General features: G+C 39.8%; 2 protein-coding genes and 1 long non-coding RNA gene across 18 annotated transcripts in view; 2 read left to right on the forward strand and 1 right to left on the reverse strand.

Moving 5' to 3' along the window:
* The window catches only part of ATP8A (ATPase phospholipid transporting 8A1), a 58,930-nt gene extending 41,822 nt beyond the window's left edge, over positions 1-17,108 (forward strand). For 7 of the 11 annotated variants that reach the window (XM_022812650.2, XM_086993605.1, XM_086993606.1 and 4 more), the window contains 15 exons: positions 61-237; positions 475-603; positions 847-933; positions 1,351-1,464; positions 1,836-1,937; positions 2,636-2,746; positions 2,894-3,121; positions 3,517-3,710; positions 4,001-4,187; positions 4,798-4,908; positions 5,258-5,413; positions 5,794-5,882; positions 6,300-6,395; positions 13,221-13,324; positions 13,771-17,108. In XM_022812650.2, coding sequence (XP_022668385.1) covers positions 61-237; positions 475-603; positions 847-933; positions 1,351-1,464; positions 1,836-1,937; positions 2,636-2,746; positions 2,894-3,121; positions 3,517-3,710; positions 4,001-4,187; positions 4,798-4,908; positions 5,258-5,413; positions 5,794-5,882; positions 6,300-6,395; positions 13,221-13,324; positions 13,771-13,868 — 1,983 coding nt within the window. In that variant the 3' untranslated portion in view covers positions 13,869-17,108. Of the gene's footprint in view, positions 1-60; positions 238-474; positions 604-846; positions 934-1,350; positions 1,465-1,835; positions 1,938-2,635; positions 2,747-2,893; positions 3,122-3,516; positions 3,711-4,000; positions 4,188-4,797; positions 4,909-5,257; positions 5,414-5,793; positions 5,883-6,299; positions 6,396-9,682; positions 11,016-13,220; positions 13,325-13,770 lie in introns of those variants that run through there. The other 4 variants (XM_086993608.1, XM_086993607.1, XM_086993609.1 and 1 more) reach the window with 4 other exon arrangements.
* LOC147754711 (uncharacterized) overlaps positions 294-27,725 on the reverse strand; it is a 28,764-nt gene continuing 1,332 nt past the window's right edge. The window contains exons 2-5 of one of the 5 annotated variants that reach the window (XR_015330616.1): positions 12,585-17,897; positions 12,127-12,355; positions 823-1,012; positions 294-658 (exon numbers count right to left, since the gene is read on the reverse strand). This is a non-coding gene — a long non-coding RNA (uncharacterized LOC147754711). Of the gene's footprint in view, positions 659-822; positions 1,013-12,126; positions 12,356-12,584; positions 22,819-27,725 lie in introns of all 5 variants that reach the window. The other 4 variants (XR_015330617.1, XR_015330618.1, XR_015330614.1 and 1 more) reach the window with 4 other exon arrangements.
* On the forward strand, positions 20,877-27,349 carry LOC111253369 (solute carrier family 35 member G1-like). 2 transcript variants are annotated; one of them, XM_022812658.2, is made up of 5 exons: positions 20,877-21,007; positions 21,277-21,614; positions 22,052-22,712; positions 23,028-23,120; positions 23,495-27,349. In XM_022812658.2, the coding sequence occupies exons 1-5, from the start codon at positions 20,912-20,914 to the stop codon at positions 23,645-23,647; spliced, it is 1,341 nt and encodes a 446-aa protein (XP_022668393.1). In that variant the 5' UTR covers positions 20,877-20,911; the 3' UTR covers positions 23,648-27,349. The 2 variants fall into 2 exon arrangements, with proteins under 2 accessions (XP_022668393.1, XP_022668395.1); XM_022812660.2 differs by lacking the exon at positions 23,028-23,120.

The following is a 27,725-nucleotide window of genomic DNA, read 5'->3' on the forward strand; positions in this document are numbered from 1 at the left end:
TGCAGTGGTGCGTACTTCCTCATATGGAATATTTTTTTGCGTGTTTTTTCCTTGCGACAGGGTGCTGCCCACTTGGGCTTTGTCTTTACTCGGAGAAAACCAGCAGAATGTGCCATCGAGATTTTCGGTGAACCGCGGATCTATCAAATTCTTAATGTAATTGATTTTACATCGGCAAGGAAGCGAATGAGTATTGTGGTGCGAGCTCCTGATGGACGAATACTCATCATGTGCAAGGTTAATGATTACACACAACGGACTTCAATTAGATAAGCCAGATAACGAAGTCGACCTTTACTTCGCAACGACTAGCTGTCAAAATTGTTTTCTATTTTATTGTCATTAAAATATAGGCTCATCCCGCGCTTTTGCGGCCCATATATATTCGATTTCCTTAGTTTCTATAACAATTGTTCTTTAGTCTATAGACGTAGTCAATATGTAGTCTATTATTGTTTTTGTTGTTGATTGTAGGGCGCGGACACGATGATATATGAACGACTATCGGCCAATAACGATCCCCACCTGACGGCGACTGTCCTCGAACATCTAGAGGTGTTCGCATCTGATGGACTCCGAACGCTGTGTCTTGCCGCAGCTGAAGTGAGTGCCTCTTTTCGTTTGCGCGAATGCTACCATCGAAGCAGTTGCATCTTATCTTCGACACAGACGAACGAAATTAAATAATAAGCGCAATATTGGTCAGTATAAAATATAGTGCGGTCTTACGTATTAATAAAATTGCACAACGCGCCTGTCACGAGGTAACGGCTAGTATGTGTGGTAATTGAACGTGCGGTGGGGCACTCTGTCTTTACTTACTTCTCTTTCGGAGTACTGTTTTAGGTGAGTCCTGCCTTTTACGAGGAATGGCGGGTCCAATTTGAAGAGGCCTCATCAGCTATCCATCAACGAGAAGAGCGCGTTGCAGAGGTAATTCTCGTGACACTTTGCTTGAAGTATATCGTTATTTATAAGAAGTGAGGCCTCAGACTTATGGTACGTGCTGCTACTGTAACCCACAGTGGTGAATATTGGAGATAGGCCGTTATTTTTTTTTGTTATTTTATATGTTGATATCAGACTGGTCACTGGAAAATCGAAATGAAGAGTTTCAGGTTCAATATCGCAAACCGGTAACTTTAAGATAGACTTTTAGAAGCATTACTCGCTTAATCGGAACGGAACCTTAGGTTTGATAGTATTAGAAGCTTCCTTGCGCCTGCCCTGCTGATGGAGGAAAGTTAACAATAGTGACCGAGCGTACATGGGTGTATCTAATCGTTGCTGCGTCGATGCGGAAGTCAAAGCAAAGTTATCATATATACCTACGAACTTTTACGAGAACAGGTGGCGAATCGGATTGAGCAGAATCTAATGCTGTACGGAGCATCTGCCATTGAAGATCGTCTACAAGATGGTGTACCGGACACCATCGCGGATCTTTTAAGAGCTAACATTAAGGTGAGTTCTGACAGTACTAATTGCCAATATTAACAGTAGCTTCGTTAAGAGATTTACAAGTGTATGTCGCATCTATTCGTGTCTTTTCTGCGAATCGACTATTTTGTCTAATACGCTTTTAGAAACATGGTCTGCCGGGACCTTTGACTAAACAAAGTCATCATCCTCTCATTAGAAGGAAATCATTTGAAGTGTTCAATCGTAAATCTTTTATTCATATACACTTACAAAGCAGTCAGTTCTCAATTAACGATTTATCGATACTCGATAAGTGATGCCACGTATTTGCCGCGGATTCACTTCTTGCCGCTGACATAGTAAAAAAAAATCGCTCACACTTACGCCAAAAATTACTACTGAACGTTCACCAGGTATGGGTGCTAACCGGAGACAAACAAGAGACTGCAATCAATATTGGCTACTCCACGAGACTTCTCTCAGCAGAAATGGAGCTGGTCGTCGTCAATGAGGCGGTAATTACTTGTGAAGCAAAGAATATACAAAACATGGGAGACCAGATGTAAACAGGTAGAATACATGTGAAGGAGGCATATCCTTTGTGAAAACTATCACGGTTTTGTCAAATCTGATGAAATACCTTGGATAGCTTACAATGTAAGTACTTTAAAAGTTAACTAGAAAAAGGCAGGTGCAAGCAAGGTAAGCTGTTAATGCGAAATGGCTTAAATCTTCTTCTTCTTCTTCTTGTTACACATCGTTCTAAAAACTGCTAGGTGCCGTCAAAAAATCCGACAAAGATCGTGAGGAAACTCACGACCTAAGCACTCTAAAATGTCCAAATGAATATGTCGATGAGGATAAAATCTTTTGTTGAGTAGCCTAAGTCAATTTCAGCACGCACTGCTACCGCAGAAAAAGGGTAAAATTTGTTTAGAAGTGCCATTTGAAATCCACTAGTGGTTTCAGCATAGGACAAACGAATTAGCTCGGTATCTTTACAAAAAAATATAGATTTTCTCAACTATAGGAAAAAAGTGACGACACGCTATTTTGTGCGGATACACTATACAACCAGCTTTCAGGAAGGTACCCACTTAATATTTAGCATTTTAGATGAACACATCTAAAGTATTGCCAACCACAAAGCATTGCAGTTAACCGAAAACGTGCGTTTTTCATCATGCGTGATGTTTTTTTTTTTGGTATTCAGACCCTCGATAATACACGAGCCTGCGTGAGTAAACATCTTAACGAACGACGAGCGCAACTGGCAGCCCCTGAAAATCAGCTTGGCCTTATCATTGACGGGAAGTCTCTGAAGGTGCGATACGACATTGAAAATATACTGCACTATGTTAGCAGCGCTTATATGTAACGTTCGATGACGCGTAACATGATTTAGGAGCCGTCAAGAACAGTCATGTTGATATGAGGTCTATTGAGCGTGTTAATAACTGTTGCATTTCAGCATGCGCTGGACGCGAGCGTGCTCTTGGAGTTCGTCGAATTGGCCCTTGCGGTTAAGTGCGTGATATGCTGTCGTGTGTCACCCATGCAAAAAGCTGAAATTGTGCAGATGGTACGAACTCAGCGCCCTCATACGGTTACATTGGCAATTGGAGACGGAGCTAATGATGTTGCAATGATACAGGCAGCGCATGTTGGGGTTGGCATCTCCGGTATGGAGGGCCTACAGGTACGTGCAGTCGTCAGATCTAGCTGGTCTAGAGTAAAGAGCTTTGAGCTAATTTTTATTTATAGAACAGAAGTCTCATCTGAAGGGTTCAGCTACAAGCCGCTACTTTGTTGTGTCGAAGCTCGTTTTGTAACTGGACAATTTCTATTGGGCGGGCAGTTAGTGACTGTAATTTTCGACGGCTCGCCTAGTAACAGTATCAGCGTGATCCATAGATTAAGTCCAGATGCTGTCGATTAACGAGGGTTTAGGATAGGAATACGAATATTTCACATAAAGATCAACATGACTTTAGGAAAAATATTTATAATAAAAACTATAATGAATATACTAACAAGTGCTTTCATTGACGACTCTTGCTGAATTCTCTTTTGACCTATTATAATTCGTGTTAGGCTGCATGTTCGTCAGATTATTCAATTGCACAGTTTCGTTTCCTGAGGAGACTGCTCTTCGTGCATGGTGCCTGGAATCATAATCGTCTGTGCAAGCTGATCCTCTACTCGTTTCATAAGAACGTCTGTTTGTATGTTATTGAGATGTGGTTCGCCATTTACTCGGGCTGGTCTGGGCAAACACTTTTTGAAAGGTATTTAGTATCCCGCAATTTAGTAAATTATATAATTTCATTTATGTTACCTTATTAGTTCTAGTAGTTTTGCCAGCTGTACGATGTTACGAACTTTTTCTTTATTTGACAATCCGACCTTTTTCGCTTTCATAATGGATAGCCCGCTCCCTACATGTCGTTATCGAGGATAGTTTCATGACTATACCCATTTATATAGTGAACGTTGACTGACTTTCCTAAAGAAAAAATGACATACAATGTTAATAGATAATACGTAATAGTAATTTACGTTGTTACCCTTGTTGCAGATGGACGATAGCAATGTACAATGTAATCTTCACAGCGTTACCGCCGTTAGCCATCGGACTGTTCGATAGGACCTGCTCGGCTGAAACTCGTATGGCTTTTCCCGAGCTTTATCGGCCCGACCAGAGCGAGGTCAGCCTTAATAGGAAAACATTTTGGGTGTGGATTATCGACTCTGTCTATCATTCGGTAAGCATTTTCATTGATGTGTACTATACATATGTTTGTTTTTCAGATGTTTCTTATTGAAGCTCTGTAAATAATTCCGTAATAGTAAAAACGCGAATAATAGAATTTTTTAATACATTATTTTGCATTTTTAGGATTCAGTATAATTTTGAAGTGGTGTTTTCGGCTAACAATACTTTGACGGAATTTGACGGTATGATCGTTGTACGTGCACTTCGCCTGTACTGCTTTTGTGGGCGGAGCTTTAATGCTGCCTTATTTCAGACAGACAGGCAGACAGACAGACAGACAGACAGACAGACAGGCAGGCAGGCAGACAGACAGACAGGCAGCAGCAGACAGACAGACAGACAGACAGGCAGACAGGCACAGGCAGGCAGGCAGACAGGCAGACAGGCACAGGCAGGCAGGCAGGCAGCAGACAGACCAGACAGCAGACAGACAGGCAGGCAGCAACAGGCAGACAGGCACAGGCAGGCAGGCAGGCAGGCACAGACAGACAGACAGACAGACAGACAGACGGAGGTGCAAATTGGAAAGGACCTATATACTCCATCCACAAATGACACATAGGAGAGACGTTTACGAAATAAATCGGTATGCATTTCAGTTGGTGCTGTACTTTATGACCATGTTTTTGATCGATCAAGATGTAGCATGGTCTCATGGACGTGACGGTGGATACCTCGTCATGGGAAATATATGTTACACATATGTTGTCGTGAGTACCCGAACCCAGCGATGCAAAACAATATTGCGTTTGTAATGAATCATTTCATAGGTAGCTAGTGATAACTGCGCGCCGTTCTGTCTTAACCTATAGAGAATTCACTTCACTTAATTTTCTTTTATCAAGATGGTCCTTCATTAGTTAAAACATACACACTAATATCAGCGAAACTAGAAACATTTTCTTGCCGGTGCATTTTAGCGTTCCTATGCATTTACATGTGGTATCAAGCCTAAAAAGGTCAGCGTGTTTCTTCTATTGATTCTCGTACACGAAGGCTGTGGTGTGTTAGCAGTTCGAAAAAGGCTAACGTAAATCTATTGATCTACATAAATTTTAGGTGACGGTTTCATTGAAAGCTGGCCTAACAATAAACGCCTGGTCTTGGCCTGTTCACGCGGCTATTTGGGGTTCAATTCTGTTGTGGTTCCTATCCTTAGTGACATACGCTAACGTGTGGCCTTATCTACCGGTCGGTGCCGAGATGGCCGGAATTGTACGTAGCTTTATAATTTAGAATATATTTCGTTATTAGATCCGGAATTTAGTGCGCAAATTTATGAACTCGATCGGAGGACACGGACGAGCCGTTAGAAATGATCAAACGATCCGTCCTAACGATCCGAATCGACGATCGCAGATATAAGCTGTAATTAGCCGCAGTCTTTAGTGCATCCTTTTGTACGAATACGTTTTTCAAGAGATTTCGCCTATGCACAACAGGAGCTGCCAATGAAATTAAAGCAAAGAATATAGTTAGAACGTTGAGACAACTCGAAAAGAGTTGACATTGAGCGCTCTGAAGGTCCTCGTTAATAAAGCGAAATTATAATGTTTGTGTATCAATTTGTCGATTTCTTCGATATTTATGTACAGGATCGGATGGTTTTATCATCGGGACTGTTCTGGTTTGGTCTCATTTTGATACCAATTACAGCATTACTGTTGGACCTCGTTTTTGAAATGTAAGTTCGACATTTCACAATATTGAGTTCATCTCTGGTCGGAGTTAATCTTTTTTTTTTTACAAATTTTACAAAAAAAAAAAACCTTTGTTCAATGTCTCAACACGGTAAACATAAATTACAATAAAACAAAAAAAACGGTGGAAAATAGAAAAAAAAGTAAAAAATAAATAAATTTTAAAAAAAAACTCCTCGAATATGAATGTTAACAATATATAATTTTTTCTTTTTTGCTAAATTTAATTAATTTCCCACAACAAAATTACATGCATATGATCGACTTTCATTAGACATTTTGAATCCATCGCTACCGTATCATGTCACTATTAACATTCTGAGTTTGAATCTTATTTTGAACCCTTTTCTAAGCTAAATCTATCTTTTAAGATTCTTGATTGCCATCATTTTATTTTGTAGCGTTCGGCGAACTTTATTCAAGACCTTAGCAATGTCTATCCGAGAAAGCGAAATCGAGAACGAGGAGCCGATTCCTCTGCCGAACGCCAAATTGAGGTTAGTAAAAAGAAAATAAGTGCAAAAGCAGAATCGAGACTCATTTAGCATTCAGTTGTTACAGTCGAAAGGTAAAGTGTTAGCTGGCTTATCATTTTAAGGGACGTACAAAAAACGTTTGGACAGCAGGAGTTATGGTACAGATAATAAGACCATGCATCTAATGTTGATAATAGCTATTTAATAAAGATGTTGAAATGGTCCTTTAGAGCAAAACTAATGATGTTCCCGTTCTCGATATTTCTGTCTGCTCGTTCAGATTGATAAGCAATTAGCGGGCGATCTGTTCTCACTTCTCTATGATCTGTTTCTTAAGATCGCTAATTTGTTCCCTAATAACAAATTTAATAGGCCAACTTTTTGTTTCCGAATGGCGCGTTGACAAAAATTCGTTAATGCTGCAAATACTTACCTACTAGAGTGCAGCAGACTGCTGCAATAACCCACTAGGCTCATATCATAAATCTCGCTCGAATCGCCATCCAAAATGCCTGACATTTTAGGGAAATAAGCGTCTGTCATTCTAATGTTTGACTTTTGGTGTTCTTTGAGTAAATTAGGTTATGATTTTGTGCTTGTTAAATAAATTGCTCAATTATGCGTGACAGTAGTAACGTTTATCCATAGGAAACACCGTGGGCATTTGTTTATGAGAAGGTGAAAGGTCAACGCTTCCTACCCATCTCTCGACCAATTGTACAGTCAAAAAACGCACTGAAGACTCATTCCTTTTGCCAGTAGGAGTGCACTAAGCCTATGTTATACTAGCCTCTTATTAGGTCATTTAAATAGCGTTATGTTTCACGTTCGTTAGCATTGGCATTGAAGCACGCATCCAAAGTGCAAACAGTAGATCTTCTTAGTAGAAGTAGTCATCTTCAATATTCATGCAATTGTGCTCATGAGTAGCATTTCCCTTGGGCGACCCAGTCCAAATCGTATCTACTAGAAGGCGTCGAAAGAAACAGTCATCAAAAGCCGTCTGTTGAATGCCATCCCAGTCACAGCTCTTAGCCCGATTCCAGTAGCTTTATGACCTCGGCCATCAGAAACTCAAATCACACATTTAGAAGAAGAATCCTTAGGTTAGATGAATCGCGTTTCGTCTTGTTTCACGTACGTTGCTATTAGAACAAGTTCAGGGTTGGCCATTACCGTTGCCATCGGTCCGCTGACCAAGTTTTCAGGTGTTCGCCAAACATAATTTTTCGGAGTTATGCTCGTCCGTCGTATGATAAGACTCTTACCTCTTTGCTTAGTTTGTTGCAATGTTACGCTAAATGCCGTTGGCGCCATAGGCTCGTGAAAGTGGCAGGTCTATGAGCGGGTTTCGCTTCGGCGGTAAGTGATTGTTATTTGATAAACACAAATCAAAATTGTCACAGACCGAAACGGTTGTACTTCTATAAATCAGTATGAAAAAACTAGCACTCAACGTAAAGCTAGACACAATTTGGCAGTTATGGCACACTAATGGCAGGAGGCTGCATGTCCTGGTTGGTTAATGGACCGTAACGAGTAAACAACTTCAAGCTTATTGCTGGTGCCACAGATGGTGAACGTACAGGGGAACTTTGAATTTCAAAGTTCCCCTGAACATTCACCATTTCCAGTTCCAGTACCCAGTTCGAATAAAAATTGGAACTAAGAAGGATTACCATACTCACCGTTTCATAGCATTTTCGGCTTGTCATTATTGTTTGGACAGTTGGGAATGTCTAGATGATAAAAACAGTGCGTTGACTCATCTTACGTGCAGGTGGCCCGCCGCTCAAACTATTGCCAAAATAATACAAAAGCAATTGTTGTCGGTTGGTGACAACACGTACGACATTCAGTGATTTTGTATTTGGGAAGAACACTAGAAGAAGCAAAGTAAGCTAAGCCGGATAGCAGTAAGCTAGCAGAACCATAGCCTTTATCAGCTATATCTGTGACGAATATTGTTCCGACCTGCAAACCGTTCTACGTAATACGGAAAGCTTTGATACCTATGAAGAAGATAAGTAGAACCCAGGTCTGAAACGTTTATCAGAATAGCATTAACCCGAAAGGTCTATTAAATAGAAATCATTTAAATAATTAGAATAAAGCGTGTCCTAGCACTTTTGTCGGTTGATCGTTTGAAATCTTGAAATGAGCAAACCACTTCGCTAACGCTGCCTCTATGCGGTATATTTGCTCTATATGCTTATTATGTTATACTTGTTTAGCTATTATTATTTCTTATTATATTATTATATGTTATTAATATTTATTATCTTAGTCGCTTGGCGAAATATCGTGGCTAGCGCCCGTTTATAAGTTAACCTTTTTGTCCCGCTAAAACGGCGTGGACAATAGAAGATACTGAAATATTCTAACCGTCCTTCGTTTCACCTTCTAATTTTTGACTGTTAGAAAGTAATACACTACTGTGTTGCTTTGAGCCTGCAGAATGAATTTACGTTTGTTTCGCACAAGCTTGTTGCATAATGCTATCGACCTTGACACGCAATTTAGCCGGCCGCGGAACCTAGGACGAATTTCATATGTCCGAGAAATGCACCACTTTCGTTATGCACTGCACACCTAATTTTATTACAAATTTATGTCATTGTGCCATATACTTTGTTTTCGTATTTCAAATAGACTCGGTTTTTTAAGATTGCCTATTTGTTGTTTATAGGCTAATACAATTATTTGTTATCGGTTAACGAGCTCGGTTCCAGGAAACGTGTTTACTATAATTAATGTAGCTATTAGTTGTGCAGACATTTGGCTCTTGGATGTTCTTACTCTAACAACACGTGTTACTCCCCTGTATTGTTTAGTGTACGATATATCTGTGTACACTTTTCGTCCATATCACCGATATGGAAAGCGTCCTTTAGTATGCTGTCTTTATCAACTTTTTCAAGCATTTATCTGGATCCTGAATATTTTCGAAAAAAAAAAAACTAGAATTTATTTGTGGTACTTTCCGACCTTCTGGGCGGCGGTAGAGTTGCCTTTGGTCAATTCTCTACACAACCCTTCTTATTATATCTTGCTAATACGAGTTCCGTAAAGCAGCAGATGTATGCAAAATAGGAGCTAGCATCATGCAAAAACGAAACTTGTTATAACGGTTATTTGTTTGAACGTTTATGCAGTCGAGTTAACTCGGCTATTTCAATACGTTCTGTATCGCATTTATTGAGATTGGTGCTCACTTACTATATTCGTCCGAACGATGAACTTAATTATCGAAATAAAGAAAAAAATTGGTTAGTTTAGAATCCTGTAAGAGCCATCTGGTGACGCAGGTGTCGTCTGCCCTCCAGGACGGCCCGATATCCGAGGTACGGCGCAACTGAATAAATGACATCAAACTTTGCCAGTGATGATGATGATGATGATGATCAGTGACATCCATCCTAACGTCGTTCATGCACGTCACCTAGTCACCTCGGCCACACCGACGACACGTCGGAAGCATACGCGCTAACGCACGGCACGCTCACAGACATGCACGACAACAACAACAGCAACAAAACTGCACGTTCCTGAAGCTCCGAGGAAAAAAGGAGAGGCAGAAAACCACTCCCGCGTGGTTATTCATATGGGGCACTTTACTCAAATCTCGCTATATGATGATTGCATGATTTTGATTGGGAGCTGCTTCTAGCTTAGCCGTATAGCGAGTCTGTCAACAGGCATTAGCGTGTTTCCGTAAAAAGTATAATTTTGATGTTCTTTTTTCAGCACTATTCAACATAGTTTTTGTTGTCAAATGAGAGGCGAAAAATATATTCTTTCGTTTTCTATGAAAATATTTTTATGAAACTCTTATATGTACATTCAAGCTAGAAGTTACAGTAATAGCGATTGCAAGTAATTAATTAGTTCCCAAGGCATAATATGATAAATAGTAGCTTGTTTATATTTTCTTATATTGTAGTAATAGGTTTTTTCAAATGCTGCAAATTCAACTCAGACAATGTGAATGCAAATGTTGGCAGTGTTCGTCTTTGAGGCTGTAAAAATTGTGCCAATCACAAACAGTGTACTGTAAAAGAAAAACAGCAAGCAATGTGCATTGACCGATGGGTTATTAAGCATTCAATAAGCAACTAAACAAAACAGCCATAAGTAAATCAATCAGGCTTTTCTACAGGTCAGATTTTCAGTTACGTTTCCAGTATCATTTTGAAATACGCCATTTCAGCAATGATTCTCCCAATACAGAATTTAGGCTCAAGAGACGATGTTAGAAACCTCAAAGGCAATAGTCTATAACGATTTAACGTTATGTTGTGGATTGTCCCGCCCATATTGTGAAAGCCGCGCCATTTTCAAAAAACGGTCCGACGAGAAACATATCTTGATTGATTCGAAATTTCACCATGACTAAAAGCTTGAAAATATATTTTCTTATACAAACTATAGCCCATCGGCCGCCCCGTACTTGCGCATGAGAACTTACTTCGCTGTTGGATAGTCTAGCGAAAAATACAACGGAAATACCTAAATGTACCATTTTTCAAGACATCGTTTCGCCGCCTTTTCTCTTATTTGAGTATAGAATGCCCGTAATGATGATCTCTGATTGAGACTGACTGAACAAATATTAAATAAATGTAAAACTAACCCTGATAATTACCGTTTATTATTTTAGGATTGTGCAAATACACTCAAATATTAGCGTTGGTTACTATTAAGCTTAAATTTTATGTTCTCAGCACAGCAATCAACGCTTGGAAAATCCCAATTACCGGACTCATACTTCTGGTATTTACAATCATCATTACTCGTCTTCTATTGTCACCCTTATTTTTTAGATTACTAACCTAATGTCAATAAAAAAAATGTTTGCTCCCCTATTTGTTGTTCCTAAATCAATACATTACACCTGCAACCCACAACGCCGATTCCTCATATCCGTAACGTCTAAGAAATGCCGTTAAGGACCACAGTAATAGATCTTTTTCTGACCTTCTAGAGAGACTATAGGCTAACATATCTATTCCTAGTTGGCCATTATGCCAATTCATATAAGGAAAGGTATACTGAAGTTATGTTAATAAATTAGCTTTTAATGGCAGAGATCTCTATTCCGTGCTGCGGACGCCGTAAAGGACATGTGTATTTATATATATGCACATTATATAAGAATATATGATTTTCATCTATGAACGAACCTTGAGTTCGCCTCAAAAGCTAGTGTTTCCCCCATTGAATTGCTCATATCTTTTCAAAGCGGTATGTAGAATTAAAGAACATTTAGCCAACTGGAGGCCCTCGGCGCAACGCTGGTTGTCTCTACGATTCTGGAGTGCCTTTAACAGCTCTAGCAATGGCTGGATTTGAATGAATCAAGCACATACAGGAAAATGACGACTATGTCACATATTGAGAAAATCAATCCCAGAGCGATCGCAATATTTTTCTAGAGTAAAAAGCTTAGACACAAGTTTTGATAGTGATGATAGTATTTGTCTCACTTGTCACTGAAGTTCTGTTGATTTATTATTATTGTTTATGTAATAATGAAGGTTCAACACGACCGGCTAATATCAGTATTCATTCATCCAGTTCAACAGTTTTATTCTACCCAGGAGATACCTGATGGAGTGGAAGGTTCACCCGCTTGTTTAACCGAACATGCAAACTGATCTCGAAATTTACGCCAATATAGCATTAAAAATGGCGCTTGCATATAAGTTCAGATAAACAGACCTTGCACTTTGAACTTCTTTATTTTACGTACCGCATTGAGACATTCCAGAAACCGTCAATCGGCTTTGTATGTTCTGTTTGAAGAGATGATGAAGTATGTTATGTACAACGTTCCAAGCATATATTGTAACTTCACAGCGGCGTTTTGAAGTAGACGTCCCTCGGTCAGCGATCGTGTACGCAGGCTTAACGGCTAAGCTTCAACTTCATGCTCACTAGCAATCAGCGACTTTGTGTAGAAGACAAAAACCACACTTAGGCTGTAAAAAATAGAAAACTTCCACTTACTATGATCAGAAATAGCAGAGGTGCGTTAAAATACTTCGGGTTCACATGAAATGTATACGAGAACCCCATCCGATAATAAATTATTATTATTATTATTATATAAAAAGTAAAAATTATTCTTCTCGAATCACCCTGATTATACAAGCAAAGATAATCTACTTTATTTCTATGTGTTTTAGTCTCGGTTTTTTCTCAACTTACTTGCCTATTCTCTAGGTTTTTCGAGGATTTTCTAATTTTTCGAGTTTTACGTCCGACATCGCCGCTAAGCATTCCACCGGATAGCTGGTTAGCTCATGGTAGGAAAAACGAATCGTGTTTTTTTATGCCCCACGTAGAACCTAGAAGACAACATGTGCCTAACATCAGAAGGCTAACGTGTCACCCACTAAGCTGCCATGGACACTATTATCTAGGCCTAATATTGTGTCCCTAAATTTTGTGCTAGAAGCATTTATAGAAACTGTGCCCCAAGTAGTCGCCGAGACAGGAATAGCGGTTCGAAAGAAGTCGCAAATCATCCGCCGTTTGCTTGTGCGTTGTTTACTTATGCTATTGCGCGAATCAACAATTACAAGCTAGACAACTTACATATATATTGGTTAACTGAAAGTTACATAACTTGACGCTCGCGAAAGCTTAAATTTATGCTTTCACTCTCAGGGTCTAGCTAACACTCTAGTATATAACTAAATGATGTTTGCTATCTAGGTTATTAGTGCAATACATTGATTCTATAATTGATGTTTACAAATCAGCACCTTCAATCAGTGTAATTAAATGTTAACGTTTTAAACAATAACATATTTGATTTTGCAAATGATTCTCTCCGTTCAGACTAAATGAGACAGCACGTTTAATCCGGAGCGTATTCCGGCCCTTACCACGGCCGACACCTACGGAACCTCCGGAGTGTTCAAGGCAGGACGTCGAAATGAAGCGTATGTAATATCTGTTAATCTCGTAGTGAAGGAAAGCGTGCGATAATTTTTATTCAACAACTTCGGCGCAACGTTTTCCGTTGTCTGTTACGGTTATTTAGAAATTATGTATAATTTATATATACATAAGCTTCTTATTGGTAAAGATTACTGCTGATACGAGCTACGCTACTTATCACTAGGAAAACTGGAATTCGAGAACTCGAAGTCGGCCATTTGAATTGGCCAATATATCATTTTACAGATTTTTTTACCTTAGTGTTTTTTAGAAAACGAGTTGTTTCTCCAACGCTAAATATTGTGTTTGTCAGCGGCTTTACCTTACGGTTCGCTGAAATTAGCTTCCGGAGAAATAACTAAACCGTACACGTAATGCTTGCTATTGGCTCTTATTGGTGAAATTGGAAGAACTCATTCATTCATTCGTTAACTAATTTTATTTTCAGACGGCTATGCGTTTTCAGCAGAGGAACATGGAGTCGTATCGCAGGGAGAGATTGTTCGGCATGCCGATTCAACGAGGCAAAAACCAAAGGGGCAATGAATAATACGAGTAGGGCTCGTATATGATTTGCGCTCGTCAAAAGTTACATCACGCACTCATATGTGATACTCATATGTGAAACTTAGTGTTTTCGAAAATGCTCTATACAACTGTTTTAATAATTGTAGTTTCAAGTTGCACATAGTAACTATTTGCTATTGACATATAGCTATGTTTGGTGACAACTGGCCTGGAGTCTCTCGAAGCTAAAATGATCTGGCACTATGAAGAAATGTACGCAGATTCAAAGATGACCGCTCGTCACGTTCTGACTTACTGGATCATTGAAACCCAATGACTCAATACACGATAGCATGTACATGTAATTCATATGCTAGAATCTGAAGTCGCGTTACAGAACTGCTACGAGATTAAGCAAAATCACCACTAGGCGTTCTGGAAGGGTCTTAATCAAAGACGTGTTGTAACAGGCAGTTCGCGGCGCGAGACGACGGCCGGCTAAATCATCGCGGTATTTGTCTATACTTTCGTGAAACACTGAGTGGCCAATATATTCTATTTCTTCGAAGGTAGCAATAGTAATTTTTAATTATGCCTAACATACTTCATAGTTTACTCCATTACCTATCGAGCAGTGTACTAGAAATTTGTCGAACGTGATGGTTGTTTGCTGGGTCTGGGCCACAGTTCACCGAACACCTTGAGTGCTACAGAGATGACAGTGAACGAGATAATAACTGCATCGTATCAATTTAAAACTTAATCAAAAGCAAAGTTATAGACTACTCCGTATCGGTCCGTACGCTACGAAAGTAGACACTGCACGCGAAGTGTTCTTACATCAACAGGAAGGATGGGTAGCAAACAGCTGCCGTCTATGGAATCGATAATACTGAACTTTCTTTTACTCGCAGGAGGGACTGCGTGTATATACACCTCGCTGCTGATAAGTATCTCTTAATCATGTGATCGATTAATATACTTCATTTAGAGGGAAGTTGAATTGGGCTTTGCTAGATTTATTGCCTTGCTGTATGTATATACGTACGACACGTACGAAGCGCTATCAGATTTATAGCAACAGTAAACGTAGAAGTTGTTGATATAATTCAGAGATGTTTAACTGTCGTGTCTCAACTATCACTAGCGAGTGAAACCGACCGAGTGAATATTGCCATATGGCATAGAGCGGATAAAGTAAACGTGAGAAAAAAAAAAACGCTTTTGAGATGCTTGCGTATCGTAATCATCTTCGCACATTAGGCGTATGGCAGTTCCTCATATTGACCTATGCATCGGTACATCCTATATCTTCACGCCACTGATTCTTCCTCTACGTAACACTATATTCTAAAATATCGCTGCCCGTTATACTTTGCATCACATGATGACTGCGGAAAGACTTGATGCGGTGACCCTTCCCATTCGTCTAGGATTTTTTTCTAGTGCACAATTAATTGCGCGAGCTACTTCCTAGAGCGGCCCTTCGCAACTAAAACATTATAAAAAAAAAACAAGATTTTCCAACTTACTGCTTCGAGGAATAATGGCACATGTACCTATTCACACAGTTATCATTAGTTAGCTAATATGTATCTACCAACGCTGTCTTCTTGAGGTCGATTTTTACCTACAGACGAATACGACATTGTTTTCTCTGATGTCGCTGGCAATATCTACTTGAATGATGTCTAGGCACTGTATAACGGATATACATTTAACACATCGTCGAAAAGTACAAAATGCCCTTCGTGTAGTTGTGTTTACATTTGACTCTATTCCATTTTTACTTATGAATGGAAAACACGCTAGTGTATCTACTTATGAGCTGTCTTTGAAAGCCTTTCGCAGACTAGGTAATTTGTTTTTTGGCCATTTCGTAACGAAAGTCGTTGTGGCTAGATTTGCCTTTAAACTTACTTAATATGGATTTTCCTGTAACGCGGATCGAGCCCTCCTGCCCTCGTCGTGTCTCTTGACTCATAACAATAGAGAGCTTCTGTATTAAGAAATTATTGGCATAAGCCCGAGTACCAAAACCCTTACTTTGGTAGACAGATTGAACTATGGCACTCATCACGAATTGGCGGAATGTACGCAGTTTAAGGCCCACCTTTGTAATTTGCATAAAAACAGCATCTAAGTGCTCAGGATTTAGATTTCAACGAATTACTATCGGGAAAAAAAAATGTAGAACATTTAATTTCCTAAGCTGGTATTCCACTCACAACGAACATGTTTAGGAGCTATAATTTCGTTCGAAAGTATTGCAGTAAAGATTTATAACAGGGATAGCATTAGAGGGAGCCTTGTAGACATAAATGCATGCATAAAGAAGCACTATTAGAAAGAATCTTCTTGATCTGCCGATGTTACACTAAGAGGTGACAACGTACTCGTATACGTAAGAAATACGTTGAGAGGTATCCGTATTACCAAGCAGGTGTTGTGTAGACCTATAGAAAATAGGTCAATTGGTTCCGGCTTGATTTTCAAAAATCAGAACACGAAGTGCCAGCTGCCTGAAAACACAATATTTAAATGAAGCTTCTAATAAACGGCTTACTTTCATCCTCTGTTGGTTAAATGAATAACTGTTCAATTCTATTATCATGGTCAACAGTGGTTGTAAGAATTAGACCAAAAGAGCAAAACAGTCGAACGATAACAAAGGCTCTGGTAGTTGAGGGTCGATACTCGCAGCGGCCGACTTTCGTAGACTGATTTTAACAGCATGATTCTACAATCCGTCTGCTGAAAAAACTTCGTTTTTTCTAGTTCACATATTGAAATTGCCCCAGGATGCTGGATACTCACACTGCCAAAGTAATCTGCGAACCGATCCACAGATTACTTTGGCAGTGTGAGTAGGGCGTAAGTTCATATATAAAGAGAGAAAGATATTTAGAACGTATGAACTTAAGATATGAAACTTTATGGTGCTATTATAAAGTTACACATAATCTACAATCGACCAAAAAATAAGGTAGAAGGCAATCGGACAGTAACGAAATATTGGAAGCTTGTATATTATAACAGTAGCTTTTCCTCAAATAAGCCATCTATGTATGCTCCATGTAGAAATATGCTGGTCTATTCTAAGGGAGAGAACTATCATTTATTTTCGGAATTAGCGGAACTGTTATAATCCTTATCGGTTTAGTGAACACCTAAAACCTAATAAAAAAAACTTCAATGAATTGGATTATCATTATACATTTATTCCATCTAGCACAGATCACTATGAAGGACGCAATAAAAGGTAATCATGTATTTTGAGTAGCGGGTTTTCATTTTACGTTAGCTTTTTGGCACTGACGTGTCGAGAAGCTTACGACTGTGATTAGATTAAGCTGGATTTCCACTATATATTAGGCGTGTCCCGTACTCCATTGCGTCGCAAGTGCCCTTGATGTCTTCGATTATAACGCACGTATTTCTATTAATTGAAGCTCTGTATTGAAGTTGTTTTCTCCGTATTGAACCATGAGCATAACTGAGCGCAGGCCTTTTCACTTGCAAGGAATATTGATGTATACATGAGTACATAACATTACATGTAACCTGGCAGGAACAACTCTGTAGAATTAATTGGGTCGATTTCCAAATGATACCGAATTTCTGCTAACGGTAGACGGTGCCGCCTCCGAATAGCCAAAGCGACTGTGTTGCCGGGGGGTATGTTACAGCAGTATTGACACCGCTAGTGCCGCTGCTGTCGCTAACTTGGTAAATCGAACTACTACGAGCTTATGTAGACAATAAGCAAAAGACCATCAGTTCTTCTGAGCGGTGTGGCCCTGATGACGGCGATGCGACAGGCAGTAAGCGGAAAGCGGAAAAACGTTACAGAAGTAGTCTTGCTTAGTGGGCCATACAGACGATATGAACTTGCACTATGGCAGCCTACAGATATAACTTAAGATAAAATATTCGCTATTCGAACGGAAGCAGTACTCGCACGATACAGGTTCACGCTTACGTTTGTTATATGGCTGTGCTTCGCCGACATCTGAGGATTCTTTTCCGGTGCGTTATCAGGTATGACCGATGCAACGAGGCGGCGTGCTGCAGAATCGTAGTCAATAAGTCTAAGTTACCTACAGAAACTTACAGTATACTACTGTGCGTCTGTTTCCTACAGACGTTCTAAATGGAAGCTCCCATTGCAATGATGATTATGATACTGGGCGATCGATGACGTTCGCTATTTTGTGTTGTTCCTCACCCCACGTAAAATCACGATGTCAACAATTCAGATATACAGCAGATAGGTCAAGTGAAATAAATTGGGCATGTTCATCGAGCTACAGGAAGGCTTCTACATTTGCGTAGTGTTAGTATTATTACGTTATGGACGGCATGCAGAAAGCCCGGACGCTGTCAGTCAATTTCCTTTAAAGCTACGTAAATGTACGCTCATCAGCTTTTCGAAGGAAACTGCGTTACTCAGTCGATCCGCTGTTACAACTCACGAATCGTGTCGAGCATTGATAAGTTATTATCGCGGAAGCCATTTTGAATATCCCTAGCCTCGCTATAATATTTTTTATCTGGAACCATCTATATGACTCATGCAATATACTGTAATGTTTAGTGGTTGCTAAAAAAATGTAGTCGCTATAAGCTCATAGATGATTCGAATAAGGAAATTATTCATTGCGATTTAGGTATTAACGATCGGCGATTAAACTGAGAAAAACAAAACAAGACTAAGGCTAATATATTTGTAAATTTCTAGAAAGATCATTTTTTGTATGTATTGCACGATTTTGCGGATTTCCTTCGTTCTATAGTATGTGAGAGATAATATGTTGTTCTGTACGTGTCTCCTATTAGCAAAAATATGCATCTTTTGTGAACACGTTTTTTATTCCATGCTTATTGTCAAACACGGACTGTCTATGCTGTATTTACTGCCAGATACAGCATATGAGTTTTTTTTTTTATACAATATAAGCCAAAACATTATTTAGTACGCTTCTTGAGTATGCTACTGATTACTCTGCAGCACTTAGAAGAACAAGGCGGTTTGCCGGACGCATAATGATGATACGTTAGATAACTGAATTACCAAGAAGTTTCTGGCTGCACAGATCGGCACCTTGGGAATATTTGTCCTACGAGCAAAGATGGGTCTCCGAGGACCCTAAAGAAACGATGCATCACTGGGAAATCTTCACTAGACATTTAGTAACCTTCGCCGATTGGCGTCAAAACAAGTAGGGATTTTAGAAACCGCAGCTGAAACGTATCTATCAAGCTAAAGGTGCTTCAACAGAGGCTTGGAAACATTACAGGTTATGCATTGATATATCAATATATAATTATATATTGATTTTTCGACGAAAGCTTAGTTCATATAAATGTACCGACAGTGTTGAGCATGATAATTCGCTGGAGACTTGTGCCATTTGGCAGAAGAGGCCGGCACACGCACTTTCTTCAATTAGCGTACGTGGACTTCTTTGCACATCTCTGTAAATGCAAAAACTAATATCTCTGACTGGCCTTTATGAAACGTTTTGTTATGCGTTTCAGACCTAGGATTACACAATAAAAGAGTAGGAAATTTTCCCTCTATTTCTTTTTTGTTGTTTTTAGCTCGTAGGGAAAGTCTATGGACGACGAGGGTAGTCGGGTGAGGGTAACTGAGGAAGGGATCTGACGTACAAGACAGCTTTCGGGGAGACGCTTAAGGCTGGGATGCTTTGTAGAATCCGAAGCGGCTACCCCACTCAGCATCTAGGCTCAAAAGGGCCTAAGGAGCGGTGTCTGCGGTTACAGGATGGTGTGGTGTACTGGTTTCACGTGGTAGTGGTATTGATGATATCATGAAGTCGGCTGCTCTGCTGACGACTAGTGGGAAACGTCCGCTAACTAGGACATGTCCCATGACCTACAATGACGTCGGCAAGGGCAGAAATACAGCTTTGTCTTATTACATTGACCTTCTGTCTAGAACTGGTGTTTCTTTACACGTAGGATGAAGTCTTGAATGAGTGGGTATGCCCGGATGGATTCCATTATACTCGTGTTTAAAATATAGAGGCTTATGATACATCGATGTCTGCCGGCATCGTGAGTTTTCTCTGGATATTACGGAGTAAGACATTATCGATGTACAGTTTACAGCATTTGTTTACATGTCACTTGGCTCGCGTAAATGCGTTACTCTTTTTTCGACTTTTCATTGATTACTTCCATAATTGCAAGGAAATACTGTAATCAAGCCGGCTCAGGCAAGGGGAGTGAACAGGTTAAAAATAAGCATCAAATGAGATTTTACACGAATAGTTCGTAAATTTGTTTATTAAAAAAACAGCTACCATTACCGTCAAATGACTGTATTGTATGTTTACAAAGACGATTAATGGTAACGCACTTCTAAGCCATGTGGTTCGCGAGCGATTTTCAAATGTCGTTTGCGCAAATTGATCCCATATTGCGCGCCTGTGGGACACATGTGATATGCTTGTTATAGAGATCCTTTTTTTACTCCGCCCCATACAGCTCAGCATCACCCTGGGCAAGTCGGCCCTCTTCATCTACCCTTTAGGGCCACAGAGTTTTTAGCAAGTACAGTTCCTGCCAAGCAAGAGACCGCAGTAAGGAAAAAAGAAGTAACCGAAAGCTTTTCCTCTTTTCTTCTAAGCGTAAGGCGCATCAACCGAAACCTTGTTTTCCTGCAGATGACAGGATCATTATCCGGAACTTTCGGGAGAATTGCAATTACTGTCCCTTTTATTTCCCAGGTTTGTTATGCAGAAGTTGAAAGTCTAGTTGTTGAAGGGTTTTTACTAATTTATCGTCAAGCAAGTTAGTATCTAGTGATAATAACATTAATAATTATTATTATTTGCAGGCAAGGCGCTTTGCTACAAATTTTGGAAGAATATTGATGTCGTCAAAACACTCAGTTAGCGCTATGCGCACGCCATGACGCTGCAGCATTACGACGAATCACATAATTTTGAAGAGAACGGACTTTGCTAACTCAAAATGAGAATGGATCGGTAAAGGTGCAAAGCACCAAATGAGGATTTATTTATTTAAAGAGGTTTCTACACAACAGACTCAAAATGCTTAACAAGATTCGTGAAAAAATTGCCGTAATCGGTCTTTCAGCCAAAACCGCGCATTGCACTAGCAACGATAATGAAGACACACGGGCCCTTGTAAGTTCTAGCTTTTGTTATTTATCTTACTAAGTCCACTATAAAATCGCACACTTAGGACAGAACAGGATGTTTCATTTTGTATTGTTACGCCCGCGTTACATTACAGGGAGTAGAAAGATATATGTGCCGCATTTTTCTTTCACCATCTTCGTAATGTACCTGAACCTGGCTAGCGCCCAACTGGACATAAGCAGGCCATCTAAATACTAATCGAGATGCTAGTGACTGATAATTGTGAATTGTTTGCTCTCCTTTGTTGGGTCTAGGTTTCCCAATCGTCGGTGGATTCAAACGACGGTGCACATGATGGGGGTGGGAGTTCAACGAAATGTCAACTCGATTCGATGTCAGTTGAATTGGGAGATTCAGAAAGCGGATTGTCACTTCAACGAGGTCTCCTTTTAGCCGCTGCGTCTTCGTTCTTCTTCTCGCTATGCTCGGTAATCGTTAAAAAGCTGGATTATATGCACCCGGGAGAACTGGCCTGCCTTCGTTTTGTCGGTATTTTCATGTGCACGCTCCCATATGTATTGGCACGCCGTCAATCCCTGCTAGGGCCTAAGGACATGCGAGGCCTGCTGATATTACGGGGTTTAGCCGGCAGGTAAGAGGAGCTTTAAAGTTAACAGTACCGAATGTTTATATATTGGGAACTATACTATTATTCCGCTCACGTGTGTATATAGAGTCGGTTCATGTAAAAGAGAAGCTATAGCACATGAGGTTGTTTGTTCATTTTGCTAATATTCTAGGTAAAATTATTCACGAATCACAATTAATAGTGTTTTCTAAGGTCGAATGAGTCTAATTCTAATTAGAATTTGTACATTATAGTAAACCGAACTTCGAGGACAAACGGATTTCGGCTTAAAAGGAGACCATGTTACTTAAATGGTGCAGAGTGCTCTTCAGGCATAATCCGTTTTTGCCATCGCAGTTATCGCCCCATTACTAGTTCTATGCATTTTTACATAATTTTTAATAAAAATACAACACATCGCAGCTTAATTACAATGAAGAAACGAACACATTTTTTTTCAGCACGTCGCTATTTCTACGCTTCTGTGCCTTGCACTATTTGCCGTTAGCGGATGCATCTGTGATTATCTTCTCGGTTCCCGTCTTCGTCACCTTAATGGCTAAATTTTTTTTAAATGAATCCTGCCCTCTTTTTCATTGGGTCTCGATCAGCATCACATTGCTTGGTATTGCTCTGATCACAAAACTGCCCATGTTTTTCGGGCACGATACAACTCATTACATTGACACTACTCGCGTTTCTTCGTTGGGCAAGGAAGTTCCATTTAACGTCACACCCGATTCTAGTATCGATAGAAGCACTTCTTGGACAAGTGTTGGCGGTAGCAGCAGGGACAGCGGCAGTAATCGTGGCGGATTTCTAAATACTGCTCAGACATTTCTAGTGGAAGGCGAAGCGTTTAAGACGAACGAAACTGAAAGCTCAGATCGACTATATGGGACTATAGCGGCATTGGCGTCGACGATATTTGCCGCGTCGGTGTACGTTTTGCTTCGAAAATTGCGCGACATCGACCCGTTCGTCGTGCTACTCAACCTTGGCTGGGTGGCTGTTATAGAAACAGCCCTCCTAACGTTAATCCTCGGCCGATTTACACTTCCGCGAACCGGTTACGATCAATTACTTGTCATCGGACTTGCGCTCTGCAGCTTCCTCGGACAGGTTTGTCATTGTCTTATTCATATACGCACATATTGCAACATGCGAATACGTATTGGTATAGTGTCGCTGGATTCAATATGCAAGCGCAAAAAGTGCCTCGATTTTTCTGGATACACCAAAGCAGAAATGCAAGAGCCGTGATTGCCAAAAATTTCAACAAAATACTAAAACTTGTTTGCGACCATTAACAAAGCTAGCAAAACCTACATGCTTCCAACGTCCGAGCAAGGTTATGGTGTTAGGGACGTTGAAGCTATTTTCGAAATAAAGCCGTTTCTAATCTCAGATTGTTCAATGGAACTATGATTGTTATAGGTGTGCCTAACTCGAGCCCTACAAAGTGAGCAAGCTGGGCCGGTATCTGTTGTTCGATCCTCGGCAGACATAGCTCTTGTTTTCGTTTGGCAGGTACGATTCTAATCCCAAAATATACCCTCTTATTCATTTTATATATATACATTTTTAATAATCAACCACTAGATTTAAGTAAGCGGCCCGCTCTAATAACAGGACGGAAGCAAAGTGCTTCCCTTCCTCCGGAACTCAAGTGGAAAAATCCGTATGGGTTCGAAGACAATCGCAAAGGCCACAAAAAAGAATAGTCATACAAAAACTGCAAGGTTTTAAAGTTGCCTAAACGTTTAAGGACCTTCTAAATTTATCAAGATAAAACAAAACGGGATGCTAACTATACTTTGCTTGCATTATAGCATGTACTTGTCTAGAGACCACACGTTAGTCACGTCGTAATTTATAAGGATTTTTAATGTTTGTTTCCGTAGGTGATTATCTTCTCCAAGTACCCTGACCAATGGACTATTTCAGGGGCCTTAATTGTATCCGCGTGTGTCATCTTGAGTGGCCTGCGAAAATGGCTACTTAGTCTACCGAACAACGCTATAGCAAAACGACGATTGCGCTTTCTGACGCTGTAGAACGACGCTTTGAGTAGTTACGGGGAGTGACGTTGCTAGGAAGTGCAAAGATACTAGTGAGCTGACATTGACCAGTAGTGAGAATATCGTAGATATTTCCAACGTTACAAGTGAGGACCATGTAATTGTATTTTGTTTTGGACAGCGCAAAAATTTCACCGACCGAACTGTTGTCTGTGATGTTGCCATGATAGGCTGCTCTGTATCATTTGCGCCTATTTTAGCCTTCGTTGTACGTTAGTGTATAGCACCAAAATTATAATGGTGATATAAACATAGACGTTAGATGTTTCAAGCTCTACGTACGATATCACCGTTAGGCCTTCTGCCAGACCATTACAGATAATACACAATAAATAACTAGTTGTCTATTGGTCGATAAACGTTATTGTTATTACCTACTCCAATGATCACGACGCTACTGGCATTACACATACACACACACACACACACACACACACACACACACACACACCCACCCACAAAAAAACAGCAAAGACACACCCAAAAATACAGGAACAGATATGCCGAGCACCTAAGTACACTGGTCAACAAGTAAATGGCACAGTTTACGAGTAAATAATATGATGATGATGATTGTACTAATGATTGGTTTGACCGCATGCGCCCTGAATGAGCACGTTAATTTTATTAACAACGTCGACCAAGAGTTCAGTACTTTACGTAATCATATCGAGCATTTTTCCAAAAAAAAAATGCGCTCAATTTACAAAGAAAAAAAAGATACCGAGGTAATTCGCGTTATTTTGAGTTCGTCCACTCTCATTTGCTAGGACCGTAGGCTGAGCTATTACGTCTGCACCTATATACAGGAAGGTGAATCGGCATTGAATCCTATCTTTATGGCTGTTGTTGCCAGGTCAGGTACAAATGATCAAACACGAGCCCGCACCCTCAGAAGAGATAAATGTATAGGTTAATTGATGTTTAATAAAGAGTCTATAGAAACCATTTTAGTAAGTGTGATATGCTAAAATGGGGGAACATGCCTAGGATCGTAATACCTTACGCTCTTATGGTGAACGTAACTTTTCAAATGTAGCTTGAACTACACGGTGTCGATGGATGCCGCTAACACATATGCACGCAAAATCTATGGGCTCTATATGATCTCTAAGTTTTCGCATATCCTACTGCCAATGCGCTCGACCAACTTCCTAAACTTCACATAATAACACCTTCAACGCAAAAGTTGCTTGTGATTCTCCGCTTTTCGGATACAGTACGTACTAGAGAAATGGCCGCCGTTTGAAAATTACAGTATTAATAACAGACGTTCTACCAGTTCACAACACAAACATTTTGAGCCTAATATTCAATAACAAGCAGAAATAAATATAAACTAGCCGGTATATTGCCACTCGAGCCTTCCGTTTGAAGAAGAGTCAATTCCTCTCGAGCGGGAAAAGTGTTTTCCTGTTATATCGCTAACTAATAAAATTTGTAGCAAGGATGTAAGTTAGAAATTGCAATAAACATTTGAACTGAAGTTTTGTGAAAACTTCATTCGTTCAACACAAACAGCACTGAACTGCGCTACCAGATTAACAATAATTGTTTTTTTTCGGCGATACGTGCTAGAATATTAAGTGTACTGGAAAGGTCTGACGAAAAAGGTTAATGATGGACTGTGAGAACCACAGCTTATAAGCAAAGATCGTATATATTTATCTTCTTGACTAGTCACGGACAGAACACGAACTTCACGAGATGTTCAACGACGAATCTAGTTTAATTCATTATAATATACGGTGCATAGGAACTAGTGACATGTTATTATAGTCCCAATTTCAGGGGACTTAACGCTTGTTGTCTTCATATATTATAATTAACGAATAATTTAACGGAGCACTTCAACGGTATGCATCGTCTAAATAAGTAACTTCAGCATATACAATACTTATTGCTACTTTTCTGGCCACACAGGGATAAAAATAACATGTTCGATATACATACAGCCATAATGATTTTAAGCATAGGACAGAGAAATCGTAGAAAGGAAAATTTCAACATCATCGAGAATAACTATTTCCACATGTTTCATGTTACTGGACTAGTAAACACTAGGGTTAGTGTATATTAATCCATTTCGGGATGGACAATGGTTATCATACCGCCTATATACGTGTAGAATGCTGAATGCGTACCCGTGCACGTATTACGTAACGCTAATGCTGAGTAAATATCTCTTATTGAATACGTGACAATGTCCTCCATGATGTATCCACTATGTGTCAATACGTGAGCAGCAAATAATAAGTGTTTCTATGAGGATAACCTAACCTAATCTAACATACGATAAAGATTCAGTAGTAGCAACTGGCTCCGGTTGTGAACTTAAACTTTGCTACTGGTACCACTGTAAACTGTAGCAGCTTTGAGAAGAAGAGTAACTTGTATGGGTACAGCTTGCAATATGTCAGTGTAGACGCAGAAGATTTCCGATCGCGGTTTTGTTCTCTAAGCTGGCGGTCTTTGGTCATGCCATCGAAAAAAGAAAAACGAATCTATGGCCACTTTGAACTGATAATAGTTTGCATACTGAACCCTTACGGGAGCATTTAATTGACATTACATAATCGACAATTTTAGGTAGCCTTATACAAGGAGCACGATTCCTACTTCGTCTATAATAGAGCAATATGAATTGTCAGCTTGTCTCATTTTTCGTGCCTCGTTGCGCCGACTTAACGTGCCTCAAGGCTTTCTTTACTGGCGACTTGTAACGGTACTTTCATATGAGTAAATAAACGCCAGACACATGGATGACTGAATGTCCGTTCACGTCCAATCAGTTTATCTTCATCCTATATTAAAAGGTGTCATCGAACGGTTACCAAGTGAACGAGCTAATAGATCTGTAGTATACAAATAATACTACACAGAACCAGGGCTGCGAACTCTGTCGGAGCAAACATGGCGCAAAAGATCCGTGTTATTGAAAAACAGCTGACAAAAGCCTGCCAGGACGGTGCCTGGAAGCGTGGCGAGGTGAGTGAGAGAGGCTCTATGGTGCGCAATGTATAAATTGCCGCCAAATGTCAGTGTTCGATGAAATTATGAATTTCTGAGATTAAATATGAGCTATTGGAAGTTGCAGGACGTGCGATACGATATGTAAGCTTGTGATCACTCTATCTCACCTGCCACACGTAACAGACAGTGTCTAGAGGTATAAAGTTCAACTTGTAATTACCGTTGGTGTTGTAAATATTATGCGCAGTCGAATTGGTTTAACAACATTTTCGTCCAGGCCTTTGTGTAACTGTAGCTGCTTCATATGCACATATGTATGTATACACTAGCAGCGCTAAGCGTATACAGGCAGTCCCGCCGCTTCGATGTGTTTGGTTCGCTTCTGAATTGCTTGTATATAATATAGGGAAAAAAAAAACTATCCTTAAATTTTATGGGTGGAAGATTTGACATCGACAAATCTGCTAGCGTAATACGGCATACGATGCAGAATCTAAGTATACTGAAAGGTACCGCTGAAATTTTAATTAAACAAATTCACTGCATTTAAATTTACGCGAGATTTCTTTGAATCCTCAGTCATATAAAGATTACTCGATTGTTGCGAACGTGCCAATAGGTAGAAAAACCCATTCGCAAAAACATGCTACTACCCAATCAAACGAACTGTTGTGATAAACAATAAACCATGTGCCTGAAAACTTACACCGCGAAACTTATTTTTGGTTATAGTGCGTTTGAAGTAACGTTTGAAGCGAATGCCCAAACCCGGGTCGAAAAAATCCGAGTATATAAAAAAAAGTGTTTGAATACTATACGATATAAAGTATTCAAACACATTTCCACTAAAATAGAAGTTACAACCGTAATATAGGTCAGAGCTTCGCGCGTTCAACGGACCTTTCATTCACTTAACAAACCCTTGAAATACATAGATTTACAATATACACTGTTATTTTGCTCTTTATGGTGGTGCGGGCTGTAACGACCGACTCCTCGACAATTCCAAGCGAAACATCCACTATATATCGCAAAACCGTAGGGGCATACAAGAGCAATACTAGTTACTAACGGGCACATT

The sequence above is a fragment of the Varroa destructor genome, unplaced genomic scaffold (genome assembly GCF_002443255.2).
Source record: "Varroa destructor unplaced genomic scaffold, Vdes_3.0 BEIS01000006.1, whole genome shotgun sequence".
Classification (NCBI taxonomy): Eukaryota; Metazoa; Arthropoda; class Arachnida; order Mesostigmata; family Varroidae; genus Varroa; species Varroa destructor.